The sequence below is a fragment of the Argopecten irradians genome, chromosome 16, assembly GCF_041381155.1.
Source record: "Argopecten irradians isolate NY chromosome 16, Ai_NY, whole genome shotgun sequence".
Lineage (NCBI taxonomy): Eukaryota > Metazoa > Mollusca > Bivalvia > Pectinida > Pectinidae > Argopecten > Argopecten irradians.
The window spans coordinates 14,941,664-14,961,631 of NC_091149.1; the positions used below are offsets into that span (position 1 = coordinate 14,941,664).

General features: G+C 34.4%; 1 protein-coding gene across 2 annotated transcripts; it reads right to left on the bottom strand.

The window, feature by feature from the left end:
* Positions 1 to 385: 385 nt before the first annotated feature.
* On the bottom strand, positions 386 to 18,120 carry LOC138310613 (MAM domain-containing glycosylphosphatidylinositol anchor protein 2-like). 2 transcript variants are annotated; one of them, XR_011206459.1, is made up of 5 exons: positions 17,619 to 18,120; positions 4,948 to 5,113; positions 3,455 to 3,582; positions 3,023 to 3,186; positions 386 to 965 (listed from the first exon to the last, which is right to left on the bottom strand). XR_011206459.1 is itself a non-coding variant. In XM_069251892.1 (4 exons), exons 2-4 carry the CDS (start codon positions 5,057 to 5,059, stop codon positions 780 to 782), a joined length of 462 nt encoding a protein of 153 aa, XP_069107993.1. In that variant the 5' UTR covers positions 5,060 to 5,113; positions 17,619 to 18,114; the 3' UTR covers positions 386 to 779. The 2 variants fall into 2 exon arrangements, 1 of the variants encoding a protein (XP_069107993.1); XM_069251892.1 differs by lacking the exon at positions 3,455 to 3,582 and having other exon boundaries at positions 17,619 to 18,114.
* Positions 18,121 to 19,968: the final 1,848 nt, after the last annotated feature.

Sequence of the window (19,968 nt, forward strand, 5' to 3'; positions counted from 1 at the left end):
GTTTGATTAATTAACGTCCCTGTTAACAGCTATAAGTCATGTAAGGACGGCCTCCCATATATGCAGTGTGCAGCGTGTGTGAAGTGCGAGGTGCGTGTTATGGGAGACTGCGGTATATTCGTGTTGTGTCTTCTTGTATAGTGTAACTGTTGCCCTTTTTATACATTATACTGACAACGGGCGAACCAGTCGCCCCACTCTCTGTATGCTGAGCGCTAAGCAGGAGCAGAGACATCCTCGATATTCCAGGGCTTCCGATTACTTACGATCTCTACACCAGTAACGGAGTGGTTATAAGGATCTGTATTTTAATCAGATTGTCGTTTAAATGTTCACGGTTTCACAACACACCACGAAGACAACAAAAATGTCTAAACAACGAACGTTTCATGTTTTATATTATATTGTATAAATAGTTCTCTTCTAGCACCAATTACATGCTGTACCAATATCTCATAAGTTGCTGATATAACACAAAAGGAAAATTCAAGACCATCACCAATACACATTCCTCACCACTTATGAAAGAAATTTACAAACTTACAATAATGAAACTTGGACCAGGACACATTCATCACTCATTCATGGCATAGGTCATATTTGAAAGAAAGATATTTGTCCTTTGTAATTCATTTCGCAGCAGACATATATCTCAATATCCTAATTTACAAACATAGACTAATGAAACTTTGAACAGGACTCATTCATCAGTCATCATGACACAGGTCATATTTGAAAGAAAGTCATTTTTCCTTTGCAATTCATTTCATGACATTTTGTCAGCATGCATATATCTCAATATCATCAATACAGATGTCTGATTTTGTAGCTGAGCCCCTTATGCCTTCAATGACTATCCAGACTGTGTTATTTTGTGCAGGAAAGGTCTTTGATGATTGGTGCCATTGTTGTCCTTGGTCTCCACTAGCAATAACCTGTGAGTTTGTTTGTGTCCCGGCAGAATCCTGTAATATCAATTAAAAAAAATTAAAGATCAAATAAAGATGATCCATCGCCGACAGAACATAAACGATATTTCAATCATTTGAACATAATGTATAATTTGTTATATGTGTCTATTTAAATAACATGCATTTAAAATAATTAATATTACTTTGGTACATGCACAATCAGTACTTATACTTATTCCATATAGAGCAGTAGATATGAAAGAGTGGCTATGGTTTTTTTATGCAATCAGTTATTTTTCAATATTTTGATCTTGAAGTATAATAAGACGCTCAAACGTTTCGAGAATGGTAATGGTGTAAAGTAAGTAACTTTTGTAAGTGAAGAAAAATACTACTTCGTCTTCTGGCATTTGATGGAGAGAAAAAAAATATTCGTAGGTGGTGGAGCATCGTTAAAGATTGGTTGAGTGGCTAAAAAAACATCCTATTAAAGTAATAGGCGTTGCATGAGTCTTGTGCGTGAATGCGTTGTTTAGTTCCTTAGATTTAACGTCATATTAACAGTCGGGCCGTTTAATGACAGCGTCCTATGTGCAAATTGTGGCGCGGAATGTGGATGAACTTTTGTGATTTATTTAATTTTGGAACTGTTTCTACCAGTTTTTACTGCTATATTACTTAAGCATGTCGCCAGACGTATATCTTTAATAGTTATAGCATATATCTGCAATCTAATTGGCCCTGTAGGTAGGGCATTAGAATTGTATCTGCTGTCCCTATTGCATGATCGTAAAAGGCGACTAAATTTAGGATCTTATCTTTTCTCTTCTTCCTAACTGACTTTATCTTTCCTAATGCCTCCCTTGGCACCGCCTCACTTTTGGCCTTGAGTTGAGCGTTCGCCCTTGTGAGGAAGGCTCTGGGTTCTGTCCCCTAGCCGAGACACACCAAAGCCTATAAAAGTGGTAGTTTCTGCTCCTGCTTAGCGCTCAGCATACATGGAGTCGGACGACTGTTCGTCCGTTGTCAGTATAATGTGACAATGTGGGGTGTGTTACTTGGTGTCTTCGGCGGCATGTTCCAGTGATATAGCACTATAAAAAGGGCAAGGGTTCCACTATACAAGAAAGCACAACATGAATATACCTCAGTCTCCCAAAACATGCATCTCGCACAACATACACACACCGCATACATGGGAGGCCGTCCTTACTTGACCATAGCTGTTAATAGGACGTTTATTAATCAAACAAACAAACTAATGAAAAGGTTTTTTTGTTAATACGCTTCACGACGATACTCTAGGATACGCTCCAATGGAAGATATAATAATTCCCCGTTCAGGGTCACCTCTGCATGCCTCCTGTTCTAGAATTGACATTTCAGATGGTAGTAATAGACGTTTACACTTCCGAGAGTTTTGGTCACACCATATATTTCATAGACGACACTTTGATAGGCTCAATACAGGGGATATGCTGAGGAGTTGTCAGATCTAATATTATAGCGTATCGTAGAACATCGTAGTGGAGCGGTATTACAAAACCTTTTTAATTCCACTGCGTATATAGCCACGACATTCGTAAATTATAACAATTAAAGCCTTGTCGGTATTATTGTTGGGTCATCAAAATATTCATAAATCGCTGTAGCTTAGATAACTTCATATTTCTGAATCATTGATAATGTAAACAGAAAAAGCACATGCACAAACATGTCTGTGCATTCCACGTATGTGTATAATGCTTATGTATGACGTGCCCATGTTGTCCAAAACCAAAATACATATGTAAAGTACAAAATATTAAAAAGTTATTTCCTATCTTTAAATATGTGACATATTTCCAGAGTTGAATACAAAAAAAACACTTCCTTTTTGAAACCTACCAAAGTGTCAAAATATATAGTTTAACTTTTACATTGATTATTTAACAAAATGTAATCTAAGTTTAAAAAAAAAATTGTAGTAGCATATTCATCGCAGTGGGAATGCTGTTTACGTCACTATAGTTTGAAACAAAGGGAAGTAACTCTGGTATTCAGAATGCGTTTGATCATCTCACCTTACTGTTTATTTGGTGCCGCAATCGCAATGCGTTTAATAATCTCACCTTAGTGCTAATCCTAAGACTCCCCATAGAGCGCCCATACATATGATACCAGAGGGACACGCAGATTTGTACACCGATCGGCACAGAAAAAGTTGTCTCCAATCGTGCAGTGTCACCTTGTTGTCTTGGGCTTGAGGCCTCGAAATAGTAGTAATTACCACCGCCTGAAACAGTCATATATGAGTTATTAGGTCACATAAACATCACGTAAATACTGTCGGGAATGACCATTTATTTTGTTTGATTACATTAATTAGTAATCGGGCTCGTGTAAATGGTGTGTAGTATGAATGAAGTACGTGCTTTGGAATACTGCAGTATCTTTATGTTATCACTAATTATATAGTGGAACTATTCCCCAAAAACCACAACCCCTGTTGCACCACATGCCTATTGTAGGGAAACAACATTATGATGAATTTTAATTCAGACCTGTAGTATGATCTTCAGTACATCCTGTATAATCTGATGTCGTTCTTACTGTGTTTTCTACTAAACACTATCAGCTGTCGAATCCGTCACAAGGGCGTTACATGTCGTCTCAAAATCACATACCTGAACTGCAATAAATAATTTCGAACGTTTTTCAAGACTTTACCTCTATATTTGAGGGAATTCATTTGTTATGTATGACACTCAATACATGTAGTTATTAGATAAGGGAGATAACTCATATAGCTTTATTATTGATACATCCTATAAAGTTCATATGATTAAATTAGGTTATAGAACTTTCTAGAATATTATCATACATAAACAAATATGTTTGTAAACATGTTGATTATAAGTAGGGATCTAGAATGGTCTATTTCCAGAAAGTTCTGTGTATATATTTGTTTACTGTTTTTAGTTAGATATTCCAAGAAGTAGAAGGTTCTCGAATATTCTTGAATAAGGGTTTAGTTATATATACTCCAGCTGTCCAAGTCTAATCAGAACTGTAATGAGACCTGTAATTAGACATATCAAGAATTGTACAGCGCCACATAAGATTCTATTGGGAGAGCTATTGTGACTTTATCTGTGGATTATTACAACACTTTGTGTGGATTTATTCATATTGCCTGAAACTTTACAAATCATCTGTGGACATTCATTTTCCTCGTGAATTTGTGATTATTGTTAATTTGAAACCTGGAAGGATAAAGGACTATACCAGGACATTCACATACAGATAAGTAACACTTTAAATCATCGTACTACTCTTGTACCACCACCAATTACTTTAGACATTGTAAACCATCTCTGTATAATATTGTATTAGCTGCTGGTTTCTCATTTCTGTTATTCTTTCATGTAACACATTAAATTGCTGACAAGTATTTTTTCTTGTTTCATGATTGATTAGTTCAAAAGAAATAGTTTTCTATACTCATGAACCATTCGCCACCAAAAATTACAAACATTTTTAGAATTACTATACTTCAATTACAATTCTATAAAATTTCATTTAAATTTTTTTAGTATCTTTAGATACTGTAAAGTCAGATTTTTTAAGACATAATTCCATTTGAACAGATATAAGGTATAAAAATAAAATTGTTATAGTGCGTAAATTCTGTGTTGCAGCTAATGTTAGAATTATGAAACAAATATGTCTCCTTGTGAATGTTTTATTAAGAGTTGTCTTCCTTGATATATTAATATGTGTTGAAACTAATTAATATGATATAATTATTTTGAATGGATGCGAATGATTGACATGTATGCAAGCGCAAATTCAAAACACATCTGTAGTTAAGTAAAGACGATTTAATTTTTTTTGTTTAAAAGCAAAATTATCAAATATGGATATTGGAATAAGAGCCCTTCTGGGAAAGGGAAATATATTGCTAATAATTGAATAATTATCTTTTTGAAAGAAAAAGATCATACAACAGAAGAGAAAACAATATTTGGTGTTTGCATGCGATGTTTCCGCTTACCACAAGCTGAGTCGGTCCATGATCCTGTCCCTAAACATTCCGGCGGACCCGTGAGTATCCGATACCCAGTGTTACAGCTCAGAGAAACAACCTTCCCTACTTCAAAGAACATCTCGCTGTATAAAAGCTGGCCGTTAACATTTGAGACAGATTCATTCTGTACTTTCTGAAAAAATTTGGTAACAAACTTTAAATATCAAAATTCTTGTTCACCAGTCGGTCCAATAATGCAATGTGCACAACTACGGCTTTAGGACAACCTGAATATGAAATTTTGGATGGATTGCTTCAGTTCTTTCTAAAAAGATAGCGGTAACAAAGTTCATTTATCAAAATTCAAGATTGCGGCCTATCGGCCATCTTATTCACTTATTGGTCCCAATAAGTGAATTTGCACAACTTGGGTCATAGAGGAACCTGCACATGTAGTAATGGACCGATCCCTTCAGTATTTTCTGAGAAATAGCCGATCGATCCAACATGCATTATGCACAACAAAAGCCCTAGGGGAACCTGCATGTGAAATTTGAGGCAGATCACTTCAATACTTTCTGAGAAATAGCGGTAACGAACTTCGACTATCAAAATCAAAGATGGTTGTTGACCGATCAGTCCCCAATGCAATATGCACAACTTTGGCCCAAGAGAAACCTACAAATAAATATTGAGAAAAATCCCTTGAGTACTTTCTGAGAAATGGCGTTAAAAACATCAGTTATGAAAATCCAAGATGGCAAGCAGTCGGCCATATTGTTAAACAATCGGTCCTAAAATACAATATGCACAACTGAAGCCCTAGGAGAACCTTCAGATGAAAGTTGAGACAGATCCCTTCAATACTTTATCAGAAAAAAGGTAACAAACTTAAAATACAAAAATCAAAGCGGCTGGTCGGCAATCTTGACGGATTGATCCCAAAATGCAAATTATTCACAACTAGGGCACTAGAGGAACCTACAGATGAATATTAAGAATAATCACTTTAGTACTTTCTGAGAAATAGCGTTACATGTAACAAATCTCAGCTATCAAAATCCAAGATGACAACCTGTCATCTATCTTGTAAGTAAAAAGGTCCTAAAATAAAATATGCACAACTATTGCCCTACGGGAACCTTTAGATGAAATTTGAGACAGATTCCTTCAATAAGGTCTGAGAAATAGTGGTAACAAACTACTAAAATCTAAGATGGCAAAAACATGGGCACAATTACTTCAAAATCTAATTAAGTGAAAGGGTTTCTATTGATGTTATGTCACCTATTTGTTAATTATGACATCATATCTTTTTTAAAATTCTTGTGGCATAAAATTGAGCACAAATATATATCTACACATTTAAAATAAGTGAGAAGGTTTCTCTTTTATTCATACATGTAATCATTTATATATATGCTATGTCACATATTCCTTGATTTTGATATCACAATTTTAGTGACATAGAACTGAGCACTGAAAAAGAATCAGACAAATCTGTAACATTCGTAGATAGGATCAATTGATATAAAGTATATATAACCGCTTACATGTATGTGTACAAAAGACGCTAGGTACAGTATCAATCATCAATGGGGAACCTCAAAAATACATATATGTATGGCACACTTACATTACGAACTACATGACTTTAGACATTACGAAAAACAAACAAAAACAAACACTACATACATATCCATAGCACTCGACATATGTGCAACTAAAACAATTGTTCCATTTCTCATTTCCCTATACCAGCACACATATATATTACATGTATTATACATATACGTAATCACACTGTTGTGCCCTAATACTGACTTAACATATACATGAATAAATTTTTCACACATTATTTATCTTCAGCAGTAACCTGACCCATAAAAGTCCATTGTGTTTCCACAAGGGTCAGTTAAAACTGGTTAATAAAAATTAAGAAGTAAAACAATTTTGCATATGCGATCTAGGGAAATTAAATTAACTCATATACATATATTCACACATGCCATATATATATACATGCATTGTATATGTGTAATTTTAATAGAAGCCAATGAATTAATCCTTATAAGATTTCATACATAAGAAGGCTCATATATGACATAAGCACATTTTCTTTAAGATATTTTTTTACAATTTATTGGCTAGGTTAGTATGAGATATTGACATTCTTGAAGAGCTAATTTTGTTGTAATCATAATTGGTACATAGATAGTTTCACATATGTCACATGTATAGGATACAACAAAACAATAACAAAATAACACAAACATAAACAACACTTTTTTAGCACAGGAAAAATATCTAGTTGCCCATAATATAAAAAAAAAAAAAAATGTTTGTTTTTCAGATTTTTTTATTTAAAAATATAATAATAAAGTAGTTAAATAGTCAAGAGGAACCATTTTTGGGTAAATTCATTAACAGTGTTATTTTCAGTAGCCACTATTTTTTCAATTTGTTTTATTTTACAAAACTGTTTCTTACAGCTCTCAAAATTTGGTTGGATCTTCCTGAAGCGACAGTTATAAATATGGTATTTGATTATTAGTATCAAATGATTAATAACAGGTGGTCCGATTTCACAAATAAATAGTATATCTCTTATTCCCAAATCTTCACCCATATGAAAGTTGTTTTGGCTTATATTATTTAAGCAATTTTTGAATTCATCCATATTTTGTATACTTTGCCACAATAAAGCAGTAAGTGTTCAAAAGTCTCTGGAGAGTTCTTACAGAAGTTACATAAATCATCATCAATTACATTAATTTGATGTAAAAAAGTAATTGTAGTTAGAATTCTATTGAGAATTTTATAATGTAGATTTTGAATTCTTGTATCCATAGTCATCTTAAAACTACGTGTATAAATTTTCCTCTAGTCTAATTCCTCATTTGGGTCTATATAAAGTTTTCCAATCCATTTTTGTTGCTTTTCTACGGTGGCTGGGAGCGGACATGAAATAAATAAAATTATTGCGTGGGAACGAAATATTATTGCGTGCGTCCCACGCAATAGTATTTCGTTCCCACGCAATAATATTTCGTTCGAACGCAATAGTATTTCGTTCCCACGCAATAATTTATTTCATGTCCGCTCCCAGCCACCGTACTTTTCTATAGGGAAGTGTTTATAACTTCTCAGAAGAGATTTATATACATATTTCAAATCTGTTAATTTTAAATTATTCTGAAATAAGTTTATAATTACATTGTTGCCTTTTGCATTTCCTCTTCTCACTCTATCTTATTTATCTTTAGGTAGCTTACCCACTAATGAAAAATACTGCAAAAAATTTAGCTGATTACATTTTATTTTTATATCATTAAAAGATAGGAATTCTAAGTTGTTATTTAAAAGATATTTCACTATTGTAATCCCTTCTCTTTCATGAAAAATAAATTGTCTAAAGAGTGGCACAGGAACATAATTAAGAAGATCAGTTTCAAGAATAGGGGATAAATCGTTGTATTCTGCCCATGCTAGTGTAACATCTTTCCAAAACTTATTTGTAATATTCTTTGCTATTTCTTCAAGTTTCTCTTTCCCTAAGTTCCACATCCTTTCACCTCCAAACTTCTTAAAAGTTATCTTGGCTAGAGATTGCCAATCCACATCTTCATTATCAATTATTTTAATCCACTTAAGTTTGAATTAAACTCTCAATGTGAATCATCCTTAATCCACCCGCCTCATAATCCAGAATCAGAGTGTTACGTTTTATTCTATCAGGGTTATATCCCTATATGAATCTATAGAACACTGCGTTGATTTTATTTAACCATTTTCTATCGGGATTCGGCAAAGTAGAGAGAAGATGGGTTAAAAGAGGTAGTGCAAATGTTTTGATGATGGTGATTTTCCTCAACAGAGTAAGGTTTCTCTTAGACCACATTCCAAGAAATCTTTTGATTTTGGAAAGCTTTTCTTTATAGTTAATTTCAATGATATCTGACAGATTGAGTGAAAACTGGACCCCTAACACTTTAAAATTTTCAGAAGACCAATTAAACTGATGCTCAGGACACAGGATCTCATCGGAATATTTTTTTTATTTCCTATCCATACGAGCTGATATTTATGTATATTTAAATTTAGACATGAGGCTAGATAAAAGTTGATCTAGGAGAACCATCTAGGAATAAAAAGGCATCATCTGCATATTGACCAATTAGATGTACTTGCTCATTTATTTTAACACCTTTAATATTTATATTTTTTTTTTTTTCAGTGTATAAATACTTTTGTGGCTGATTTTTCCAGTGTGAATTGAGTTCATATTCAAATTGCTTAACTGTCGTAGACTGAACAACATTGGAAGGGAGACATACTGTTCCAAGTATTCACGACTCTCTGGGTAAAAGATACACAGCCTTGAGTGTTCTTTGTACACTTTCAAATCATGTTCTCGGTTACTTGATCCCTGGTTGATTGAAAAAAATCTGCGACGTCTTTATCGTATTTTTTTTTCATTTCAATCATATCCCCACGTGACCGCTTTCACTTTCTAAACTTAGTATACTGGCTGCCAAATTTAACTTCATAATTGATATAATTAATTGAAATGTAATTACGATTACACAGTGAATTTTCACTGTAATCGATTACGATTACAAGTAATCGAAATTGTCTTCAATTACTGATTACTGTCGATTACTTGAGAAAATGTAATTAATTACAATCGATTACGATTACACGATTACGGTCCCAAAATGAAAAATAAACAACAATGGCTCTTGAAAAACCTAGATATGAACTTGCAACGATTCCTTTAGTACTTTTTGAGAAATAATGGTAACAATTTTTAATTTTCAAAATCCAAGATGGTTACCTTGTAGCCATTTCTGTTTAAAATGCAATGTGCACAACTAGGGCTCTTGGGCAACCTACATATGTTATTTGAGAAATATCCTTGCAGTACTTTCTGAGAAATAGCGGTAACAAATTTTAACGATCAAAATCTAAGATGGCTACCTGGCGTCCACCTTGTTTACCGAACGGTCCCAAAATGCAATATGATCAACTAGAGCCATAGGGAAACCTACATATCGAATTGAAAAAAGATCCTTTAGTACTTTCTGAGAAATATCGGTAACAAGAATAGTTAACGAACGGACTACGGACGAAACGCGATTTGAATAGCCCACCATCTAATGACTGCTCATTTTTTCCCTCTTTTTGATCTAACCTATTCGCATAAATTTTGACACGCGAAAATAACCAGCTACGCCGCATCAGGTTATCATGTATAGTAGATCGCGCCAATTTTAATAAAACTGAATTAAATTCTTTTAGAATTTACCACTTGTTTGAATTTTTAATATTCAATTAAAGATGCTCCGCCGATGGCAAAAGGTACCTTTTCTCTATAACAAAAACAGAAGCAGACGATTTAGTATTATTGGAAAGTTTGAGTTTCTAATTTTAGTTTGAGAAGAAATCATAAAAATAATTCGTTGCATAAAGTACTGATTGAGCATTGAAAAGCAAAATAAAATATTTTTATTTCCAAATCAAGCCGTCATTAGTAGTAAATTATTCAAACTAGGTTGCGTAATGATGATGAAGGTTTTCATGTCTCGTCTCAATAACATTAAAATAACATATTGCAAAACTTGATAAAAGTAATGTAATTCGTACATAGCAGGGAAGCTAAAACAGTGTATACATCAATACATCGCCCTTGTTACAAATGATAAAAACGTCAATTAGTAATAAAAGAAGAAGTGCTATTAATATTTGCAAATCTCTCAAGCGTACTTCCGTAACAATAAAATGAGTATACCCTATATATATATTGATATATATTTCGAGATAGTAAAAGGGGAAAAGGGGGACAGTGATGAACTACTACCTTTTTTCCGTATTACCATATCCGAGCTTCCCTACAACATTTGTTTAAAATTTTCAACGAAATGAATGTTATCTGTGATGACAATATTCCCCAGTTAATAATGGTGAAGATTGAAGGGAATTCAGCTGTTTCTATCTATAACAATGGATTATACACCGTTATTTCATGGCGCATTAAAGTTATATGTGCCGTATTTCACTCACGAATCAAGAGGCGCTTTCAATATGTTATTCATTACCGAAAGTTTCCAACATTTTGAGAATAACAGTGCTTTTAATGCAACGGTTTTAATTATCCCCCGCCCAACGAAGTTGGCCAGGGATATACAAATGGGTTCCGTCCGTCCGTCCGTCCGTCGGTCCGTACGAATGGTTTCCGGAGCATAACTCTAAAACCAGAAGAGATATTTCCACGAAACTTAATAGACACATTGGTCTTATGGTCTAGTAGTGCCTTTTGCTATTTTAAGGTTTTCACTTTTTGTACTTTTTTCTGTAACCATGGAAACATTGCTGAAAATGGCAGATTTTTGTGTAAGAATCGTTTCCGGAGCACAACTCTAAAACCAGCAGAGATATTTCCATGAAACTTCATAGACACATTGTTCTTATGGTCTAGTAGTGCCTTTTGCTATTTTTAGGTTTTCATTTTTTGCACTTTTTCCGTAACCATGGAAACATTGCTGAAAATATCATATTTTTGTACCAGGTTCGTTTCCGCAGCATAACTGGAAAACCGGTTGAGATATATGCACGGAACTCCATAGGCACATTAGTCTTATGGTCTAGTAGTGCCTTTTGCTATTTTTAGGTTTTCACTTTTTGTGCTTTTTTCTGTAACCATAGAAACATTGCTGAAAATATCATATTTTTGTAGCAGGTTCATTTCCGGAGCATAACTCTAAAACCAGCAGAGATATTTCCACGAAACTTCATAGACACATTCTTTTTATGGTCTAGTAGTACCTTTTGCTATTTTTAGGTTTTCATTTTTTGCACTTTTTCCGTTACCATTGGTAACATTGTTGAAAATATCATGGTAAATGGTAAATGTTACTGCAAAACTCAACCCATCTTTGTGTATATAGTCTAATATAAATGCCAAGGCTGTATACCTGATTCAACAATTGCAGCCCCGCTCTACTTGAGTTATACTCCATCTTTCTTTAGCTTAACTTCCCTTTTCCTGGTTTTTTTCATACACATAAGTCTCCACAATCAAACTTACTTCAGCTTTGATATCTCCATTGGCGGGGGATCTGAATGAGTATGTCCTTGTTTTACAAGTTCAAATCAGCTCATTGTTGTATTTACATCAACAGTGAAGTGAAATAAGTACATTCAGTCAAACCATGAGGCCAAATTGTGGTCAACAACTTCATTTCACATTTTAACGGTGTTATTAGCTATTAGCAAATTTGTGGCTTCACCATGTAAGTTCCACTTAAATATACATAACTCATAGAAAACACACGTTTTTACAGCACACAATTTCTGTATTGTAATTAAGGTTTATAAGACATCTGAAGGCATTTTAATAATGTTCACAAATTAATTCAACAAACCTTATGGTATGGTTTATGACGCAAAAAACGTCAATTTTTTAGCAGTTATGGCACATACAACTTTAACCTACGGCATACGGTTCGTAAGGATATCAACTATGATTGTAGACTTTAGACTATCATCAGAAAAATATACATGAAATATGAAATTATATTTTTGTATTGAACATAATGATGAGGTTGACGATGAAGCTGATGAGGTTGACAATGGTGATGATGAGGTCAACGATGGTGCTGGTGATGGTGATGATGCGGTTGACGATGGTTATGATGATGTTGACGATGGTGATGATGAGGTTGATGATAGTGATGATGAGGTTGATGATAGTGTGATGAGGTTAACGATGGTGCTGGGGATGGTGATGATGAGGTTGATGATGAAGTTGACGATGGTGATAATGAGGTAGACGATGGTGCTGATGAGGTTGACGATGGTGATGATGAGGTTGACGATGGTGCTGATGAAGTTGACGATGGTATTAATGAGGTTGACGATAGTGTTAATGAGATTGACGATGGTGCTGATGAGGTTGACGATGGTGATGATGAGGTTGACGATCGTGTTAATGAGATTGACGATGGTGCTGATGAGGTTGACGATGGTGATGATGAGGGTGATGATGAGGTTTACGATGGTGCTGATGAGGTTGGCGATGGTGCTAATGAGGTTGACGATGGTGATGATGATGGTGCTGATGATGTTGATGATGAAGTTGACGATGATGTTGACGATGGTGATGATGAGGTTAACGATGGTGATGAAAAGGTTGACGATGGTAAAAATGAGGTTGGCGATGATGCTGATGATGTTGACGATGGTGCTGATGAGGTTGATGATGGTGCTGATGAAAGTGATGTTCAGGCTAATAGCTGATACCTTATACATATTATAACTCTGTAAATGAGTATTGTTTCTTATCACATTTGGAAAAATAAGAATTTATTTATATTCATGTAAAACTCAAAAATATTTTATACAGCAATGGGAAAGAAGCGTCATTTTGTATGTTTATGATTAGTGACGATGTCTAATGAGTTCCGTTTAAAATTAAATACACTAGTGAGTGTTTGCTTGTAAACATTCAGTGTGCGAAAGATCCAACCATTTCAAACACAGGACCATAATCTGAAATCATAAAACTAACCAAGTGATTGGATGTAGAAGGAAACCACCATCTGCTGTGTTGCATAAACGTTATTCGCTCCAATACTTGCTAATAGAATTCATACGTCCGTAAAAAAAAATAAATAATTAAATAAAATGAGTTAAACGTGAAATTCAGTCGCAGATCACTGGAAGATTTCTGTGTTATTCTTAAAATGTGATGATTTTTGTGTTATCTGGGAAATTGGGATTTATATTCTAAATAAAGCTACTAACGAAACATTAATTAGGGATTAACCTCTTACTTTGCTTAGTTTATGTGATGTCCAATGGAGCACGAAGTAAATTGCGTATAATTTAGCGACTGCCCTATTGGGTTTATCATCTCATAAAGTACAAAAAGTAAGCAATGTAAGAGGTTAATCCATATATTTACAATATTTTCTTTGATGAATTAAATCAACCATAACGACAGATACACTTATTTAATTTACCGTGTGTTATTCGCGGTCAAAATTATACTACCGTCATGCTTATCCATACACAACAGCCATTCAGAAAAAGCGCGCTGTTGACTGCAGCTTAATCCCGCCCTTTTCTCCGTGACATCACAAAAAATCCTATATTTCAGTTATTTTATTCAGGTCAAATAATTATGAATCCACTCATTTGTTATTTATTGTTTCATTGAGTTTATATATAAATAAAATATCTTGGGCAAGAGCGATGTTCAGGGTTATCTGATCGAGTTCAATGTTACTAAATTTCTTCCTAGTCCTTGGTGACACATTATAAGTCATCAACATATGTTAGACAAGATTGAATAACCATTTGTTTCATGAAGGTCAAGATTAGATAGCAGCATTATATTGGCTCCATTTGGTCAAAGATATTCAAAAGCGTCTTTCATCTGTTAAATGCTTGCATATTAAAAGTTGTGGGGACTGGTAAAGAAATACCTAAAATTCTATTTGGAGCCTTTGTAAATACCCATGTACTTGTGTCTATATAAAGTATGGAAAATGAAAAGAAAATACATTTCATTGATATTTGGGTATATGGAAGCATAATATGAATAGAACAATTAGGGTTACGACAACACAAATGAGGTAATTGACCGCCATTACCAAATAATTCATTAGACTGAGCCTTGTTTTTTTTTAATAAAAGGATCTATACCTTCTTTATATTTTCGCCATTCAGGATGACCTATAGTAATCATGCTTCGTCATTCGTCGTCATGCGCCGTTCGTAATTTTGTCATTCTAACGACTTCATCTCAATGACTGAAAGGCCCAAGGTACATATATATTTGGCCTGTAGCATACTGGGCTACCAAGTGATTATGACTTCACGCTATGGTAACGGTCGTGTTTGTGGGAGTTTCATAGCCAACGTGGTAAAAATCAGCGATATTTACCGTTTTTTACGGTTTATATCCATTGAATTCAGCATGAATTGATCTAGAACGTATAAATATACACCGCTTGTATAAAATTCTTACTTTTATGGTGGATAATCCTTGAAAAGGAAGAAAAACGAAACCGGAAGTCGGACCGACGGAGCGTAATCAGGGCGATAACAGCTTCAACATCGGGATCCGAGACAGAATCCCAGCGGAAACCTTCATCGAAAGAAGTTTTCAAAGATCCGTGGACATTTGATCACTAACAGTTAAAATGTAAGCTATGTACTGTCCTGTTTGCAAAGAAGACAATTCTTTTGAAGTGTGATCGGTGTCACGATCACTTCTGTACACGGTGTTTGGATATGGAAAAAACATCATTTGAGAGTTTGTCTCAATCGGACTCGCTGTTGTTCTGTTGTCCGTGTAGATGTATAGTCCAGAAAAGTATCCTGGCCGACCGGTAAATTGAGAGTCGCTGCAGTGAAATCATGGCACAATTCGAGGAGCGTATTGCTGAATGCGAACAGTTAATCAAACTAAAATGTGAAATTTTGCAGGAAATATCAGAAATCAGTGTGAAAACAACTTGGTGTTTTTTGTAGTTCCGGAACAAACCGAAGAGGATGGCAGGAAACGTTTGAAAGCGGACATAAAAAATATTTGAAGATTTAGTAAAAGTTTGATGGAAGAAGTTAAATGAATATAAACGCCCGCAAAAATATTAGAATCGGGAATAATATATATAAAGCGCGTGAATCACACACACGTGCGATCAGTCGAACGCTTGCTGTTCAAGGTGTAACAACTAACACCTGACCGGCTCTAGATCTACTGTTTTTATACCCAAGACGTATTTACATGTAACCTAAGGCCATGTCATAATAATAAAATGGTTGGTACTTTCAATGTTTTCTCATATAAAGTCTCTAAGAATCATATATAGATCTATACAGTTGAATTAAAAGTAATGAATTGATTAATACCTTCTTTCCACGTGCGAGATCCATTTTGATTATAACGTAAAAACAATCTCGGAAATTCTAATAGCAAATAACATTGTTAAACTAAAATAAAAATAAACACTGCACTCACCTGACAATGTTTTCATTGAAGTAATATTGTCAGCTAGATCCCAAAATATGTCAAATACGAGCTAATAAAACACTAAAAATATACGTTAGATATTTCACGCACAGTCGAGTACATCGGGTACGATAGTATGCGTGGAGATAAATGTATGTGGACGGATTAATATTAGGATTTCTATTCATTTGTGTGGAAAGTTAAATTTGTGAAACATCTAAATGACAACTTAGAAGAGTTGACGTTTGCTTGCTAAAACAAGCCCTACACACATTTACAGATAAGGGGTTTTGTTTATGTATCAGTAGGTGATACACAGTGGACAACTTCTAGGTGTTTATGTACATGACTGAGCGCACGTGTGTCGATTCACGCGCTTTATATAGGGATCGGTAGGCGTCTCGTTTCCAAGCAGAGTTCAAACAAAATGGCGTCTGTCCGTCCTTAGCAACGCAAGGGGCTGTCTCAGAAACAAATTTTGAAAAAAAAAATCTTCATTATTTTTTTTTCAATCTCAAATGAACATTTTTTAATTTGCATTGTCAGCTTTAGGAGTCACACCTACTTCTTGTAAATTCATCTGACGCATTGATCTCTCACAGGTATGCCAATGGCGAAAATGCAGAGGAACGAGACCGTGAACGCAAGAAACGCTGAATCGAAAAGAAAAGTTATATGTAAAGAGCGACCGACGGCACCAACCATGGAACGAGTGAGATTTATCTGAGGACTTGTCAGAAACAAGATGTGGTATAAAGCTCGAGGAACAGGGAACCATAATATTAATGTGTTAGTAATTTTGGGGGGGAAAAACTTTTTTTTAAATTCTAAATTAAACCTACAATTATGTCAACTTTGAATAATGTTACATTGTAAATGTCATGAGCAATAGAGCGCCGAATATAGACTGCTAGCTTCTCATAAATAAGCCTATTGTACTGTAAAAGTGTATTTCAACGACTGGGGGTGAATGACGGTTACCTGTATTGGACATTGGTGAATGAAGTGTGTACGGAACTCTTTGGTATTTGTTATAAGTTTAGACGACAATGACCAGGAAGTTTTGAGATAGTTGCGCCTCCCCTGTCCCCACATCATACGCATGAGCATGAAACAGGAATGAATAGCCTGTTATCGAATTATGTTGTAAAGAACCAAAAACGATTCTTGTGAGGAGCGACAAAGAATTTGACTTTAACCAAACTGATTGAAAGTGATTTGTAAAATTACATATTAAATCCATATTTACCAGTCTGTTTAAATGTTTAACCAGAATTATTTTGCAGCTTTTCACACAGCATTTCAATCGGTTTTGAACACATTTGGTCTGAAGAATATCTTAACCTTGCTTAATCTGTCTTGTTGTTTTGCAATAATTCGTAGACCTGTTATCAAAAGATGTAATAGTAACGATGTTTACGATCGTAAAAAGCCTGTTTAAATTATTTGCATTTTATAAAAACGATTACTTGATTTACTGGTAATTGATATGAAATTAGCCGGAGGTGATGTATTGGCAGAAATTTTAAGTAGGAACCAAATTGTCTACAGTATGATTTTGAAAGAGTTTGTCAAGTAAATTAATGTTTATTTTAACATTCAGCTGAGAATTAATCAAATAGTCAAATGCAAAATCATCTTCATATATGTTGAGAAAAAATGTTGTTCAGAAATGTACCTGCTGCGCCTATTGCGCCTCCGAAGAACCAAAGTGAGCGTATGTCCGTCAGCCAGTCTGTCCGTCCGTGAACAAAACCGCTGATCGGAATTTATCAAAATGTGACTGCTAGCATCCTTATGGGGTACTGACTGAAAACTGTTCAAATGCTTGGGCTGACCCCCTTGGGTCTGAAGGGCACTATCAAAAATTTTGTCAACTTCTCTAAAACTAAGCATTGGATAGCACTCATATTGCATTTGTAAAAGCATTTATTTATTTGTAACTGGAAAGACAAATTATTCATTAATTTGTATATATCAGTTAATGTATTAGTTTACCTGAGAATGACCTATTCTCGCAGTCACATGTCTCGTTTTTTTTGCAAATTGATTTATTCCTCTACACAGCAGGTACGGTCATTTATTCACCGTTACGCCTCTTGTGCAATTTACATGTGTATGTGAATAATTATAATAATTATTAGATAAGAAGATTGCGATATGTTCGTTTTGTGATTTCTTGGTAATTACTTGCTTCGTACCTATAACTGAGACAACCTGTGAGATACCAAATCCATGTTTCGTGGGCTTTCATGTGTGATCTAGTATTTTTTTTAAAGTTATTTGTATTTTCATTTAAACTCAACATCCACAAGCTTAAGTTTGACCACAACTAGAAAGTAAACGTACACGGCATGGACATAAGCTCGTTCTGGTCTTGTAAAATCTCCAACAATTGCTTTAATTGACTTTTACTGTATATAGGACGTAGATATAACTCAACATAAAAGAGGACCATTTTCTAAACGGTCATTTGACAATTCACAAAATAGTCAGCACAGGCAACATATACAGTAGGGCAAGACAGAATCAAACACTGAACATGTTTAACTTTTCTTCAACTAAATATTAAAGTAATGTATATTAATTTCTGCTATATTTGACAGCTGTGACCTTGAATGAAAGTCAACGCGTTCGTTCCAAAACACTTGATAGCCCTTTTTACCAGCATATCACAGGCTCAATATCAGGTATATAGGCCACTTAGTTATTGACAAGATGTCGTTTGAAGAGTTTAGCCATTTTGATACTTGTGACCTTCAGTGACGGTCTTGAGTGGCGGTTTATCATTTAAACAAACATGATAGCCTTTTATCACATCATACTACATATATAATATGAGAACACTGAGCCTTTCAGTTATTTAGAAGAGGTTGTTTGAAGAAGGGTTTCTGCACGTTTGACATCATACGACGACGGACGAAGCATGTTCACAATATGTCATCCTGACCCTTTTGCTCCGATGACCTATTAAACCAAACCAAACCGACACATTATCGATTAAACTGCGAACTATATATAGAATTTGAAAATATTTTAAGATATAATTAATGTACACTTTAATGTGTTTTATGCACCACTTAATTTTCCTTAACGTTTTGTAGTGTTTTATGGCTATTGTTCCTTTAGGATTTTTGATTTAAAATTTAAATGGTTTTCGTGATGTTGTTTAGAAATGATATGTATGTTGAGCATACTTAAATTCTAATTGTTGACAAAAAATAATTAACGTAGACCGTCCCTTCTGTGACGTCATACGTTTGTAACGTCGCTATCCGAATCCCGGCAAACGTATTTTATTTCTCCGTACCCACCTATTACAACTCGCTTCTGAAATCGGCATTCGAGCAAGTATTTCGTCTAGAACCTTTTCGAGTGTTTACTTGAAGTGTATAAATATAAAGGTGTGCCAATCGGTAAAAACTAACAAAGGTAGATGAATAACATAAAACGTTGAAAAGTGCTACAGATTCGCCTATTTTTTAACATTTTCAGACCAAAATTTAAGGGGTTGTAGGAAGCAAATCGGTCATAATTTGAAAAATAATGCGGTGAGGTATACTTTTTATTGGCTTTTCGTATTGCAAATAAGCCAGTCTTCATGGAAATTCTAAAAAATCGATTTTTCCTGAGATCATTTTTTCAGAAAAAAAGAAAATATTACTATTTTTATGCAACTTTTCACTAAAATTGGGTCCGGACTTAATTTTAAAATAACGATATTTCGTTTTATTGTGGAAAACCCAGCTTATTGGATATAGTAATGAATTCTATATCACCTACTGAAGGTATGAACATGTTACAGGTATATTATTTATATGTTAAGGGATGCTACAGGGAGGAAATATCATTTACTTAAAAATCCTTAAAATCCGGATTAATAAGTCATTTGTACATATCTTTAAGCAACCCTGGAAGAAAAATTAACCCGGTGACATATGATTTTGATGCGGTTTTTGTGATCAGGGTATACTTAAAATCAAAATATCAAAAAATGAACGAAATCCATGAGAGGAAACCAGAAGGGA

What these genes read in the sequence shown, in the direction of transcription:
- LOC138310613 (XM_069251892.1), bottom strand. Translation starts at nt 5,059, where the DNA reads ATGTTCTTTGAAGTAGGGAAGGTTGTTTCTCTGAGCTGTAACACTGGG. An exon ending in ATGGACCGACTCAGCTTGTG is followed by an intron (nt 3,187 to 4,947) that starts GTAAGCGGAAAC and finishes TGACTGTTTCAG; the next exon opens with GCGGTGGTAATTACTACTAT. An exon ending in GTCTTAGGATTAGCACTAAG is followed by an intron (nt 966 to 3,022) that starts GTGAGATTATTA and finishes TTGATATTACAG; the next exon opens with GATTCTGCCGGGACACAAAC.